The 15,976-nt window shown below is 36.4% G+C and overlaps 1 protein-coding gene across 2 annotated transcripts in view; it reads right to left on the bottom strand.

Annotated features, from left to right (window-relative positions):
* Positions 1-3,334: 3,334 nt before the first annotated feature.
* The window catches only part of LOC150076324 (rho GTPase-activating protein 20-like), a 218,458-nt gene continuing 205,816 nt past the window's right edge, over positions 3,335-15,976 (bottom strand). For both annotated transcript variants that reach the window (XM_090387127.1, XM_090387128.1), the window contains exon 9: positions 3,335-3,455. In XM_090387127.1, coding sequence (XP_090243253.1) covers positions 3,378-3,455 — 78 coding nt within the window. In that variant the 3' untranslated portion in view covers positions 3,335-3,377. The remainder of the gene's footprint in view (positions 3,456-15,976) is intronic.

Genomic DNA, 15,976 nt, shown 5'->3' with positions numbered 1-15,976 from the left:
ATGTTTTAAACAAAATTTGAAGATAAAAGTTGTCTTGGTGTATATATATATATGAATATTACATTCTATATAAACAATCAAGATTTCAGGTAATATTTCTATAAATACAGAAAAATTACTGGTAATATTTCTGTATTTATTGAATATTCTTTTCACTTTAATTTAAAAAAATTACCTCTGTAGTGTATGTCACCCAGAAATTTCTTTTTCATCCATTTCATCCAACTTGTGCTTCTAAATGGAACAAATTTGCTCACGTGTCATTTGCTCATTGAATAAGTAAAACACTTGTTTTAATTATTTAAAAATAAAAAAACAGAGAGTTTTTTACTGAATTTTAGAATTTAAGGTTACTCATCTCCCCAAATTGAAACAAAAGCTTACACTGCATTTGGCAGACACAACATGAATGTCTGTATTTCTATCAACTGCTTGCATTTAGCAGGCAAAACCAAAAAGCTCTACAGCAAGATTAGATGGCTCTTGCTGGCTCCTTGCAGATGTCACATGGGAATGGGAACTGCATAGGAGGAAGACACTTTTACTTACTTGGCATCTGTCATTTAGGTGGGGAATGGGAGAATTTGTTTTCATTTATAAATTTTAAAAAGTGGTATCAGATCACATTAACAGCTTAGGGTTAAAACAGCTGATTCAGTTATTCCACACTTTTAAAAAAATTCTTATTGTAGACTCATGGTGCATTACCTTACCCACTCTAGACATCCCCGTACACACACTTCCCTATTTTATAACTCAATCCTTTATTAACCAACGCAAGTTTACTTTTGAGCTAGATAAAAAGAATATAACTGTTCATAATATTTATATACTACAGGATAATGAACTGCATCTCTCTCTTTTCATCTTCCCCTTTTGCATGACAGAAGTCACACTCAAGTAGTATGAAAAATTCAGTCAAGGATATAACCTTTAGTTTCAGGAATGCATATTTGGCTCTGTCTTTAGCTTAGAATAAGGCAAAGTAAGGAAGACTTCTGCAAAGCTTCAAAGGAGCATTATCTATTTTCACATTATATGCAATTCAAATGATAAAAACATTTGATAGATAAATACTGTCAAGTGAGTTCTGATAAAAATAGATTACAAATAACTTTCTCTTACTCACGAGTTCTTTCTTTCTACAAGGAGTACTTGTAAAATAAGAGAAGTTTACCTCAATATAGTACGTAGAACACTTCCATATGATACTCTCCAGAAATTAAAACGAAAAAATCGAAAATCTTACATTAGAGTAATAGTTAATTAAAAATCAATTTAATGCAATTAAAAATAAGAAAATTAATTAAAAGAATTTAACAAAAAAATTGCAAAACAATGTTTTTGTTAAATTCTTTTAATTAATTTTATTATATTTAATTGTGTTAAATTGATTTTTAATTATTTATTACCCTAATATAAGATTTTCAAAATTTTCGTTTTAATTTCTGGAGAGTGTCATACAGAAGTGTTTTACAAATATTGATAACAACGTAGAACGTATTGAGCATTACAGCTCTGGTTCATACTATCTAGTACAAGGAGTACAGAAACTTATTAAATGTAGTTAGAACAGTGTTGAGCCCTAAGAAAGGAAACTGCTTAATGCCCAAAAACTAGGAAACTAAATTTTTTATATTCATTTTTACAAAGCCTATTAGCCAATGTCAGAATTATTTTTAATAATAAAATTTCTTTATTTTTGCTTGTGTATATAAATAAATAACATTTATAAACATGTACAGGGTGATTTTTTTTATTTGTCATACTATTTATTTTCTTTGCATTTCATAATGCTTCAACTTTTTCATACTAACATCAATACTTTATAGAGAAAGGTTTGGAAATTTGGTTGGCTTTTTATATTGTACCTTTGATGATATATTTTGGAGAATCTCCTTTATATAGATACTTTAGAAAAATGTTTTCAACAGCTGATGCAAAGAAAATGGTAATGTCATTAAGGATAACAGAGCAGGTTGCCAAAGCTCAGGAAATCTTGCTGAGAAGCTCAAGGAAGAGTTTGTGTAAACTTTCACTACAAATGAGAATGACTTACAGTAGAGTATGGAAGATTTGTCAAAGTGATTTGTTTGGATATCCTCACAAAATTCAGCTCAGCTAGCTACTAACACCAAATGTGAAAGAACAGCATGTTCAGCTTTGCCACAGAATTCATTGGACTCTTAGAGAATGAACCTAACATTATGAACAAAGTTTGGTTTTCTCATAAAGTGCACTTTCATTTACATGGGCATGTGAATAAGCAAAATACAAGATTTTGGGCTTTAAGAATCCACACATTATTGTTGACAATCCATTACATGCACAAAGAGTCAATGTGTGGTGTGCACTCTCTGCGTTTGGCACTTTTGGGCTAGTGTTAGTCAGTCACATATCACGAGTAACATCTACCTAGCTCAGCTAAAATATCAGTCATTAGGGACATTTTTGTGCCTTTCTTCTATGGATATGGCAATTGACATGAATCACAAATGTTTTCAACATGAAGTACTAGTGTTCCTGGATGAAATTTGACATCAGTGTGGTTTGTAATTGCTACCCTGAGGTGTATGGCAAAAGACTGACATGGCCTCCAATGTCACTTGATTTAAACCCATGTTATCTTTATCTTTGATCCCATGTGATCAAAGAGTGTTTCAGAATCCACACACCATTCCTGCCTTGAAGAAAGCAACTGAAGCAGAAATATTTTCTGTATTGGAGGAAATGTTGACGAATATTCATTGCAACTGTGAAACATTGATAAAAGTGGAAAACACATATTGCGGCATGAATTTTCCAACACTGTTAAATATAGTTAATGTTAATTTCTGTTTCTAAACAATATTTTATGTTCTTCAGATGAAGAAAATGGTATGATGAATAAAAAAAACAATCACTCTGTGTTGTTTTTTTTTTTTACATAATTAACATTTATGCATAATTAACATTAATAAAATATTTTAATCAGATTTTTCATATTTATATGAAAATGTGAGGTGTCTACATAACAATGCATTGTAAGACATCTAAGACAGAGACTGCTACTTTTATATTGTACTTTGGATGATATATTTTGGGGAATCTTCTTTATATAGATACTTTAGAAAAATCTAAAGTCTGCTCAGATAAAAATATTACTTAAATGTGGTTTAATGTTCTGTTCTGTTATTTATTTTTTTTGAGCTCACTGTATTTGTCACGAAAATTATTGAACAAAACAAATTGCCTAAGTGAACAGTGAACAAAACAAATTGCCTGGAAGACAAGACTGTTCTATCAAATCTACATTGAGTGTAAAGTAAAAACAAACAAAATTCTTGTTCCCCCCCCCCCAACACACATTCATAAACCGAATTTTTTGCCTCAACTATTCAATATTGGTGGTGATCTAGAGTCTCTGTGGATGTCTTCAGCAACCAATTGTAATCTCCTTTTCTTGGTTGAGTCAACTAGAGATAAAAAAAAATAATAATAATAGAGATAAATTCCTAAATTGATTAATAGAAGATTGATGGAAAGTTGGGATACAATCAAATTAAAAACATATAGTTTTAGAAAAGTCAACATGCCCTTGAGCAAAGCCACATTTCAAGGAAGGGATAAACAATTTTTTTTTTTGATGAACTCAATGTGCTAATATCAAAACATTAATAGTAAATATCTGCTTATGTATTAATACTTCTGGAGACCAAAAAATAGTAGAATGTACTAGTACTAACATAACGCCAAATGATGGTAGGAAAAAAAAGAAGAAAAGTGCTTTGTAAAATTCATTGTAAGGCATTTGAATTGAAAATGATTTGCACAGATATTTTACAAATAAGGTAAAGAAAATAAAAAGTCCCCATACTATGATATTGATCTCACACACAATCAGTTGCTTGATGCTATATTGCATTTTGTGATTTAAGTCATCCTTATATTGTGAGGTTCTGCACCGATGGGATGAGTGGCCACCTTTGGAGGAGATAGCAATAAGAATCAAAAACAGCCATCAAGTACAATTTCTGTATAAAAATATTATGGGAATCATGGTGTCTCAAAACTTTACTAGACATGTTGGACAGACAACTTATGTGATTGAGACCCGCTAATATTTGTAAAATCGGACAGATGCTATACTATTGTGATTTTCTCTTGTAAAGAATTGAGTCTTCATTTTGAATTTAAAATCAATGTTTTGAAATTTAACCACATCAAAAATAAAAATAGAATACTAAACATAATAAATGGGATCTTAAGATTATATTTCAAGTCAAGAAATTTCTTACCTGAGATATTTTCCAGGAATAACTGCATCCACGTAAGATGTAATCAGAATAGATGGAAATTATTTCAAAGACCTGCTTAAAGGAAGAGAAAAACCTTGCAACAAGACAAAGGAATAAAAATAAGCTTTTACCCTACATTCTCTACAAGAGAAAATCACAACAGTATAGCATCTGTCCGATTTTATGAATATTAGCAGGTCTCAATCACATAAGTTGTCTGTCCAACATGTACAATTTCTGTCTGACAGTAGCATTCCATTTCAAGTATATGACAGTTATAATTCATCTCAGAGAAGTGAATTCTGGTGATAACACGAAAAGCTAAGAGATCAATGCAATATTGTAAGGGCTATCCTTGCTTTTCCATAAAATATTAGTAGAGGAAAATAATGTAAGAAAGGAAGTTTATAAAGCATCAGTCAAATAAAAATTCCCACAGCACCTGTCTATCACCACTAATAGCTTGCCTAGTTCTTCCTTGAATTTATTCAAACTACCCAATTCCACAATAACATGTGAAAGTTTGTTCTAACCATCAGCAACCCACTAGCTGAAGGCAAACTTCAGCACTTCTATTCTGCAACCATCCTTTCTCAATTAGAATTTATGCATCCTCATTTATATAATCTGAAAAAGAGATGGCAGATGACTCTTATCAACTGGTGCAATACAACCACTTTGCTTGTTGTGGAGGCTTGAAGTGGTGGAACCCATGTTTAGTCTCCAGAGCTAAGTTCCAGTCAACCCTTCCCAATCTCTTCCATCATGCAGTATGGTTGATGACTTTTGAGATTATGATGCACATCGTTGCAAGATCCAATCTTCCTTACATTTCGAGGGTACAGCTCTAAAACGGTGTTTGCAGACCGGCCGCTAGATAGTATACCAGACCGAACCTATTGGTAACTCTCTAGGAGGCTTCTGGATCAGCCAGTGTATAATCTTGCTACCTCTACTCTGCCAGATAGTGACTGGAGGGAGTCCGAGTAGTGTGTATGCAGAGGGCATTGTCAAGGCCACATTATGTCAAGGATCTGGGTATATTTTACCATGTGTATGCCATATCCAAAAATTTCATTACTTCATACAGCATGTCCCACCCACCTTTTCTTACTAATGATTACACCACGAATTGTCAGACTAATAGAATAAGCTTATTTGCGAAAAGATCCAAACCTCCCAAACACTTCCTATTTCATTTCAAAAATATACATGGTCTCAATTCTAATCTCAACGATGTCCATTTCCACTTGCAGCCTGCCAAACCCCATGTACTTTTTCTGACAGAATCTCAGTTATTGGTTGATTCAACTACTGCTCATCCCAAATTATTCATTGTATGATTCCTTTCGCCTCAAAGGTGGTACTTGTGCATATGTCTGTTCCGATATTCCCTGTCAGAGACTTGGTAATTTGGAATCTCCTCTTTTCGATCTTCTCTGGCTTAAAATCTCTCTACCTCAATGTGTCAAATTCATCTGTTGTCTCTACCATTCTCCCAACTCCACTAATCACTTGAAGCTCTTTGATTTCCTCTGTTTGCAACTGGACTTTCTCCAGTCCAACTTTCCTAATAGTGAGGTAATTTTCCTTGGTGATTTTAACGTTCACAACACCAGCTGGCTTCCGTTTTCTAGTCACACCAACCCAGCTGGTCGAGATGCTGAGGCTTTTGCAATTACCAATGAACTTGCACAGATTGTTCATTTACCTACAAGAATGCCAGACAATTCTAACCATACAGCCAACACGCTTGATCTTTTTCTCACAAACAACCCTTCTAAGTACATGGTTGAAGTGATAGGTCAATTGGGCGCCTCAGATCACAACTTGGTGATCGTCTCTTCTCCAATGGAGCCTTTATCTCATGGCTATTCCCAACCTTGAATTGTTTGGCATTACAAGAATGCAAAATGGGATGACCTGCGAGATTTCTTTTCCTTGGTCGGATTACTGTTTCAACAAACGTTGACATCAGATTTCTGATGTCAACGTTTGCTCAGATCATATCAGTGATATTATTCTTGAAGGAATGGAATCCTTTATCCAACACTCCACTTTAAAATCTTATCCTCTGTCTAAACCTTGGTTTTCCAATAAATGTGCTAAGGCTGTTCAAGAGAACAGCCTTAGCACTGCTTAATAACTGCTTACATTGTAAAGCAGTTATTAAACAGTCCAAACTAGAGTTTGAACAGGCTAAGAGTAGAAAACTTGCTTCTTGCCCTAATGGTAGCCGAGCATTCTGGTCTCTTGCCAGAGCTATTGGCTGCAACTTTTGCCCATCTCTTCTCCCACCTCTGTCCAAACCAGATGATTCTGTTGTCACTTCAGCCAAGGATAAAGCTGACCTGCTAGCATCCCATTTTTCTTCCAACTCGTGTATTAATGATCTTGGTAAAACACCTCCCGCCATTACCAACACGCTCCATTCAATGCATCCTGTGATCTTCCGTCAAAAGGATGTGAGAAGGATTTTGATGAATCTTGATGCTAAGAAAGCTCCAGGTCCCGATGGTATTTCTCCACTTGTTCTCAAAATCTGTGCTCCTGAACTTACTCCTGTTCTTCGCCGCCTTTTTTCAATTTCTTATTCCAAAGGTGTTTTTCCTTCTGCTTGGAAATTTGCTCATATCCAGCCAGTTCCTAAAATGGGTGACAAATCCCTCCAATCCAATTATCGTCCCATTGAAATTACTTCTACTCTTTCTAAAGTAATGGAGAAATAAATTAACTGCCAACTCTTAAACTACCTAGAAACGTTCCGTCTGATCAACAATCTGCAGTATGGATTCTATCAGTGTCGATCCACTGGTGATATTCTGGCTTATGTTACCCATTTATGGACTAATTCAATGGAAAGGTTCGGTGAAACACAAGTAGTTGCTCTTGACATCTCAAAGGCTTTTGATCGTGTTTGGCATAAAGGTCTTCTAAACAAGCTTCCATCTTATGGTTTGCCAACTGTTTTTTGTAATTGGTTATCCAGTTTTCTTTCTGATCGCTCACTGAGGGTGATGGTAGATGGCTCTCTGTCTTCTAACTTCTCCACTAATGCCGGTGTCCCCCAAGGTTCAGTTCTTTCCCCCACTCTTTTCCTCTTGTATATTAATGACCATCCATGGACTGGAAATCCTATCCATAGTTTTGCCGACGATAGCACATTGCATTCCACTTTCCATTTTGAGAAACCTTGTCCTGCTCAATCAGTTTCAACTTCTCGAAAATCAGCTACCAATTCCTTAAATGGTGATCTCCAGGTAATTCTCCAGTGGAGCAAAGGCAATTTAGTTGATTTCAATTCTTCTAAAACTCAGTCTTGTCTTATATCTCGCAAAAAGGATTCTTCTGCTCCTATGCTTATCTCTGATGACACTCTAATTTCTAGGAAAAATGATATCTCTTTTGGGGATTACCCTGACTTCTAATGTCTCTTGGCACAAGCACATTACAAATATTGCTTCCTCTGCATCTAAAAAAACTTGGTTTTCTCTTTCGCTTTCGGCGTTACTATTCTTCCAAACAATTGTTCACTCTATACAAATTGCAAATTCGCCCTTCCATTGAATATTGTTCCCACATCTGGGGGCCGACCGGGCTAGCCGAGTGGGTAAAGTACCTGCCCGGCAACCCAAAGGTCGCGGGTTCGATTCCCGCCTCAGGCTTGGATCAAAGCACTGCAAAAACCTTGGGAGGTGCGATATGGCCACAGAAGCCGATGCGCCAACAACTACCAAATCAATCACATCTGGGGTGGTGCTCCCAAAACCTCTCTCAGGTTTCTTGATTCAGTTCAGAAGAGGGCAGTTAGGTTAATTAATGATTCATCTCTAACAGAGTCTCTCCACTCACTGTCTCATTGACGTACTGTTTCTACTGCATGCCTCTTCTACAGATATTTCCATGGGTACTGTTCTTCTGAATTGGCTTCTATAATTCTTGCTCTCTCTTTCAAAACAGTCCGAACACGTGCCGCCATCAGCCAACATCCATTTACTGTCCAATTTCAAACTCACAGAACCAACTTTTCATCTTCCTCGTTTATTCACTCAACTGCTGTTTTCTGGAAAAACCTACCTTCATACGTATTTCCTGAAAATTACAGTCTACAGAAGTTCAAGTCCAATGTCAACAAATATCTCTTTTCGTTTTCTCAACCTCCAACCAAAGCACGGTACTAAGTACTATAGGTTCTAATACCTCTCGTGTTTGGGGTTTACATTAAAAAAAAAAAAAAAAAAAAAAAAAAAGAGGACGAATTCAATCAGTATAGAATTTTCTCAAGCCAATGCCTTAAACAACTCAATCAGATCACTTCGCATAGTCTCCAAACACTGCAGTTTGCACAACTGAAGCCTTTCTTGGTTAAGACCTCCTTTCATTCCATTCACCAATCTCCATTGCCCTTCTCTGCACTCGTTCCAATAAATCTACATGAGATTTGTTGGAACGAGGTTTGTTGAAATCAACAAATTTTCTTAAAATGTGGCCTCCAGACCTGTATGCAGTACTCAAAATGCAGCCTAACCATTGCATTGTACAAGGGAATAATCATTGTAATTATCCCTACTAAAAAAAATCCTGTATATCATTGACAAAACCACATGAGAAGTCCTGTCTGCACTGCTCAGAGCAGTTCATATCTAACTGACTGCAAAATTACCCCTAACTGCACAATTACCTACAGATTTTTTCTTTCATTTTCCACTATGCTGAGTGTACTACAACACAATTGGTATGTTAATCTGGGATTACTGTTACCCATATGCAGTACTTTGCATTTGTCAATATTAAACTTAAACTGCCATTTCTCAGCCTATTTGCTTAATTTTTCTAGACCTTGATGCAGTAGCATACCATTTAAGCCTAATATACCATTAATATCATCAATATCATTACATACAGAAATCAAGAATGGTACCTCATTATCATGTTAGATAAACATAGCACATAACCAAGCTTAAACAGAAGCTTATTTTAGCACAATAAAACAAGCTTCTGTTACGTATTTTAATATTTGTTATGTATTACCACGTAACCCACATCTCTCTCTCTCTCCTCTCTTCTCTCATTGGTGAATAAATATCACTAGGAGGAAAATTATTTTAATGTATAGAAAGATAATGGTGTTTATATTCATTTGCTTTCTCCATTAGCTGCGATATTACGTGAACTCCAAGGTCACACATCTGGTGAGCATGGGCTTGGCACACCCAGGATCCTGATCTGGATATCATCATTCTTCTCTTTTTTTGGTGATTCTCTCTCTCTCTCTCTCTCTCTCTCTCTCTCTCTCTCTCTCTCTCTCTCTCTCTCTCTCTCAGGTTACTGAAATTTTTTTTTTTTTTTGGCTAGTGCAGCATAAGCCTCAGGCCTTGCACCATATGGCTAATAATAATAAGGTAATCGTTGCAAAAGCAAATGAATATAAAACACCATTATCTTTCTATACATTAAAATAATTTTCCTCCTAGTGATATTTATTCACCAATGAGAGAAGACAGATGCGGGTTACGTGGTAATACATAACAAATACTAAAATATGTAACAGAAGCTTGTTTTATTGTGGTAAAATAAGCTTCTGTTTAAGCGTGGTTATGTGCTATGTTTATCAATATCATTAATAAATATAGAAAACAACAATGGGCCTAGCAGGGAATCCTGGGAGACAACACTAATAACATTAGTCCATGAAGAACAGTGTCCATTTGTAGCCATTTCCTTTCTTCTCCCACTCAACCATCCCCTTATCCATAGCAGTAACTTTCCCTTAATGCTACAATTTTTACAGCATTTTTTTTTTTTTTTTTTTTTTAATGTGCAACAGTATCAAACACTTTCCTGAAATCCAAGTCATCATCATCATCAGCCATTTTCAATCCACTGCAGGATGAAGGCCTCTCCAGCAACTTTCCAGTTCCTTCTGTTTTGAGCACTGGCCATCCATTTACTACCCAAAAACTCATGAATTTCATCTATCCATCTCTGCCTTTGTCTTCCAGGTTTTCTTCTAGCTCCTCTTGGGTACCATTCTGTTATTTTCTTAGTCCATCTGTCATCATATCTTCGAGCTATGTGTCCTGCCCAAGACCATTTTAGTTCTTTAGTTTTGATAAGAATGTCCTTTACTTGAGTTTGCTGCCTAATCCATGTGTTTCTCTTCTTATCTAACAGTCTGATTCCCAATATAATTCGTTCCATTCTTCACTGTGTAGTTCTCAGCTTCTCTTCCATTCTTTTGGTGAGTGCCCAAGTTTCACTTCCATAAGTCATGGTGGGGAGTATACATTGATTCATTATTTTACATTTCAGACAAACTGGGATATTGCTCTTCAGTATGTGACTATATTTCCTGAATGCTATCCATCCAAAATTTATTCTTCTCTTGACTTCCAGCCATTTATCACTATTACAGCTAATAACTTGTCCCAGATAAGTATATGACTCCACCTTTTCAATTACTGCTCCTTCAATCATTATTTCCCTTTCCGTGGCATACTTGTTCATCTTCCGTCAAAAGGATGTGAGCCATATTCATCTTTAGTCCAAAATCCTTACTAACTGTGCATAACTGATTAAGATTTTCCTCTAATTCTTTGGGATCGTGGCTTATAACCACAATGTCATCTGCAAATCGTAAATGGTTTAGGTACTCTCCATTCACATTGACTCCTTTCTGTGACCAGTCTAATCTTCTGAAAGCTTCCTCAAGGGCAGCAGTAAACAGCTTCGGAGATATTGTGTCTCCTCGTTGAACTCCTTTCTCGATTTTAAATTTCCTACTGTCTTTGTCTAGTCTAATAAAGGAGGTAGCGTTCTTATATATTTTCTTCAAAATCATAATATATGGGGTATCTATGCCTTGTCTTTCCAGTGCCCGAAATCCAAGTATATGATATCAAAATCATTTTTTACATCCAATCCCTTTATTACTACATTATAGTATCCAATCAAATTAGGTTATGTTGCTCCCTTAACAAATCCATTCTGTGACTGCAGTATAATTGCATTCTTGTCTTGATCGTGCATTACATCTGAACCAGCAAATTCATTATTTTTCCTTATTCATATATCTCCAGTCCACAGGGACCTCTCCAATCCAAAGATGCTCTCATTATTACTGCAAAGGGTTTGCTGACTTCCCTCACTGCCTTCCTTAATATAATTGGATAGATTCCATCCACCTCAGGTGCCTTTTTTATGTTTAGTTTCAACAATTTCTCTTTCACTCTCCTTTCTGTTATCACAAAATCACTTAGCTCCATGTTCGAGTTCAATAAACTTCTGCCATTTCTTTCCATAAAGAATTCCTCATGTGCGAATTTATATGCAAAATACCTACTGTTTGTCAGCAACATGAACAGGATCATCAACAGTTAAACTATCAACATCAAATGGACCAATGTGATTCAACCCCTTCCTTCTATTGCTAATAATAATAAGTAAAGAAGTCTTTGCATTCTTTGTCAGGTACATCTCATAATCTGTTTTAGCTGCGTAACCTCTTTCTGACTTGATTACAGTGTAGTTTATACCTACTATAGGCTTCTGTATCACTTGATATACAAGGGCAGGTCAATAATGGGAGTCCATTTTGAATGGGGGCATAGGGAGAACACAGAAAGTGGTAATCAGTGGATGCTGCTTTTCATGGACTAATGTTATTAGTGGAGTCCCTCGGGGTTCGATGTTAGGCCCACTGTTGTTTTGTATATTTATCAATAATATTGATGAAGGTATATCAGGCTTAGTGTCGAAGTTTGCAGATGATTCAAAGGTTGCCAGGGTTGTTAATGACAGTAATAGCAGTGTGATACTGCAACAGGATCTAGAAAATTTGGGCAGATGGGCTAAGAAGTGGCAACTGAAGTTTAACATTGACAAATGCAAAGTACTGCATTTGTCAGTGTTAAAAACTTGGGATTAGATTTTAATATCAGAACTTAGAAATCCGGAGATATTGTTCTATGTGCTTTCCTTCACTTGAGATGACATTCTGAAAATGGAGGACTGCGTGTGACATATTTTCACGTAAACATTTCATTAGGGATATTAGCTACATGCTGTTTAATACTTGCTTTCAAATCAATGTGTCTGTATGTATGCCACCACAGTAAACTCTGCCTTTCGGGTATCCCTATAGCCAAAAATCACAGGGATTAAGATCTGCTGATCTGGCTAACCAGAACTGCGGAAAGTCTCTAGAAATGATGCAATCATTTCTGAATGTTGAATGGAGTAGTTTCTTCACTTGTCAACCAACGTGGGTTCATGCACCTTCTTGCATGAACACTACAGTCTCCAAGCATTGCCTTTCTTGCAGAGCGGGAATACTGTGATCTCGTAAAAGAGCGCAGTACCGTGCACTAGTTACCGTACACCTTACGGGGCCACGAGATGTAGACTCTTCAAAGAAAAATGGTCCGATTATAAACTTTACTGTGATGTAACATATGGACTTTGTAGTGGTCTTTCATGCACAACAGATGGACGAGAAGTTTCCCGTATTTGGCAGTTTTGTGCATTTACAGCCCCAAGAAGGGTGAAATGTACCTCATCAGACCACAAGATTGTTCGCGTCCACGTATCGTCAAATTCCATACGAGCCAGAAATCATACAGCAAAGTCTATTCATTGTTGCTGATCACAAGTTCTTGAACTACGTGAAACTTGTACGGGAACCAGCATAAAATTATTCAAAGCACTTTACATACAGTACATTACATAGATGACTTTCATCAACCAATGCAATGCCAACACTTTGCTTATAGGAGGCTTGAAGTGGTGGAACCCATGTTTACTCTCCAGGACTAAGTTCCAGTCAACTCTTCCCCATCTCTTCCAACATGCAGTATCATTGATGTCCTTTGAGGTTACGATGATCAGTTAGTTATCGGTTGATTCAACCGCTGCTCATCTCAGTTGTCCAAATTATTCACTGTATAGTTCCTTTTGCCTCAAAGGTGGTACTTGTGCATATGTTCATTCTGATATTCCCTGTAAGACACTTGGTAATTTGGAATCTCCTCTTCTCGATCTTCTCTGGCTTAAAATCTCTCTACATATTCTGTCAAATTAATCTGTTGTCTCTACCATTCTTCCCACTCCACTAATCACTTGGAACTCTTTGAAACCTCTATTTGCAACTTGACTTTCTCCAGTCCAACTTCACTAACAGTGAGATAATTTTCTTTGGTGATTTTAATGTTCACAACTCTAGCTGGCTTCCGTTTTCTAGTTACACAGACCCAGCTGGTCGAGAAGCTGAGGCTTTTGCAATTACTAATGACCTCGCACAGATTGTTCATTTACCTACCAGACAATCCTACTCATACAGCCAACGCTCTTCATAATTTTCTCACAAACAACCCCTCTAAGTACACGGTCGAAGTAAGTGGTCATTTAGGCACCGCAGATCACAACTTGGTGATTGTCTCTTCTCCAGTAGAACCTTTATCTCATGGCTATTCCCAACCTCACGTTGGTTGACATTACAAGAATGCAAAATGGGATGACCTGTGCGATTTTCTTTTCTCCTTTTGTTTCAAAACTTCTGATGTTAACATTTACTCAGATCATGTAAGTGAAATTATTCTAATAGGAATGGAATCCGTTATTCCACATTCCACTTTAAACTCTTGTCCTTTATCTAAACTTTGTTTTTCCAATATATGTGCTAAGGCTGATTAAGAGAGAAGAATTTTGACTTGTTTGCAACCCTTCAGTTTCTGCCTACACCAAAGCTCGCAACAAATAAAGCTGTTATTAATCAGTCCAAGCTAGATTTTGAATGGGCTAAGAGTAGAAAACTTGCTTCTTGCTCTAATGGTAGCTGTGCATTCTGGTCTGTTGCCAAAGCTGTTGGCCGCAAATTTTTCCCTTTTCTGCTCCCACTCTGTCAAAACCAGATGGTTCTATTGTCACTTCAGCTAAGGATAAAGCTGACCTGCTACATCCCATTTTTCTTCCAAGTCATGTATTAATGATCTTGGTAATACACCTCCTGCCATTTGTAGCATATTCCATTCAATGCCTCCTGTGGTCTTCCGTCAAAAGGATTAACGAACCTTGATGCTATGAAAGCTCCAGGTCCTGATGGTATTTCTCCACTTGTTCTGAAAACCTGTGCTCCTGAACTTACTCCTGTTCTTTGCCACCTTTTTTCACTTTCTTATTCTAAAGGTGTTTTTCCTTCTTCTTGGAAATTTGCTCATATCCACCAGTTCCTAAAAAGGGTGACAAATCCCTCCCGTCTAATTACCATCTCATTGCAATTACTTCTATTCTTTCTAACGTAATGGAGAAATCAATTAACTGCCAACTCATAAACTATCTAAAAACCTTCCGTCTGATCAAAGATCGCCAATATGGATTCCATCAGCGTTGATCCACTGGTGATATTCTGACTCATGTTACCCATTTATGGACAAATTCAATGGAAAAGTTCGGTGAAACACAAGCAGTTCCTCTTGACATCTTAAAGGCTTTTGATCATGCTTGGCATAAGGTCTTCTAAACAAGCTTCCATCTTATGGTTTCCCAACTGTTTTTTGTATTTGGTTATCCAGTTTTCTCTCTGGCCACTCACTGAGGGTGATGGTATATGGCTCTCTGTATTCTAAATTCTTCACCAATGCTGGAGTCCCCCAAGGTTCAGTTCTTTCCCCCACTCTTTTCCTCTTCTATATATTAATGACCTTCTTCTATTGACTAGAAATCCTATCCATAGTTTTGTCAATGATAGCACATTGAATGCTACTTTCCATTTTGAGAAACCTTGCCGTGCTTAATCAGCTTCAACTTCTTAAATGCCGATCTCCAGGTAATTCTACAATGGGGCAAAGACAACTTAGTTGATTTCAATCCTTCTAAAACTCAAGTCTTGTCTTATATCTCGCAAGAAGGATTCTTCTGCTCCTATGCTTATCTTTGGTGATACTCTGATTTCTAGGCAAAATGATATATCTCTTTTGGGGATTACTCTGACTTCTAGGAATTTTCTTAAAGGTTGCTTCAAATTTCTTTATTAGTTTTCAAAGCCCCACTGACATCAAAGGTCCTTTACGTAAACCTTTTAAGTTTTCGATATTCACATAGTGCTGCATTAGCATTACTATTATTCTGGTAGAATAGTTTCACTAAACGAGCACATTCCTTTTTTGTAAGAGCCATAATGGTTATTGATAGTGGCATTGGCCTTTCTGCTTTTATCTACCAGAATGTAGTTTGCATAAGCAGCATGTCTTGAAGTAAATGACAACTTTTACATGTGCAGTGCACATGTAAAAGTTGTTTGTAGAAGAAAAAAAAAACAATTTTTTTCCTTCTACAAATTGCTTCCCCATACCCTAAATGACATTGTCACCGATTTTCACTGTGTTAATTCTAACCATTTTAGCACTAGGGTCTCCTGAATAGGGAAAATTATTTTATAACCACCCGGTATATGCATCCCATGCATTTTTCTTCTCTGCCACAAATCTAATTGGTTAATCTGACGTCCATTTAGGTCTAAACATAAAACAATATTTCTTCTTTAATATGAAAAGCCTAGCATCTTCTACAATTACTTCCCTGGATGCTTCTCTTCTATAATTTGCTATTGATAACATCATCAATTAGTCCCAAGTGGGACTAACTTTAAAGTCTTTGTAGTGCTGCATAGAATTTAAAAACTGTCGGTAACCCTGTAGTAACTC

This window comes from Mastigoproctus giganteus, chromosome 13, assembly GCF_048544385.1.
Source record: "Mastigoproctus giganteus isolate SK-2022 chromosome 13, ASM4854438v1, whole genome shotgun sequence".
Lineage (NCBI taxonomy): Eukaryota > Metazoa > Arthropoda > Arachnida > Uropygi > Thelyphonidae > Mastigoproctus > Mastigoproctus giganteus.
This window is presented reverse-complemented; position numbering and strand designations above follow the sequence as displayed.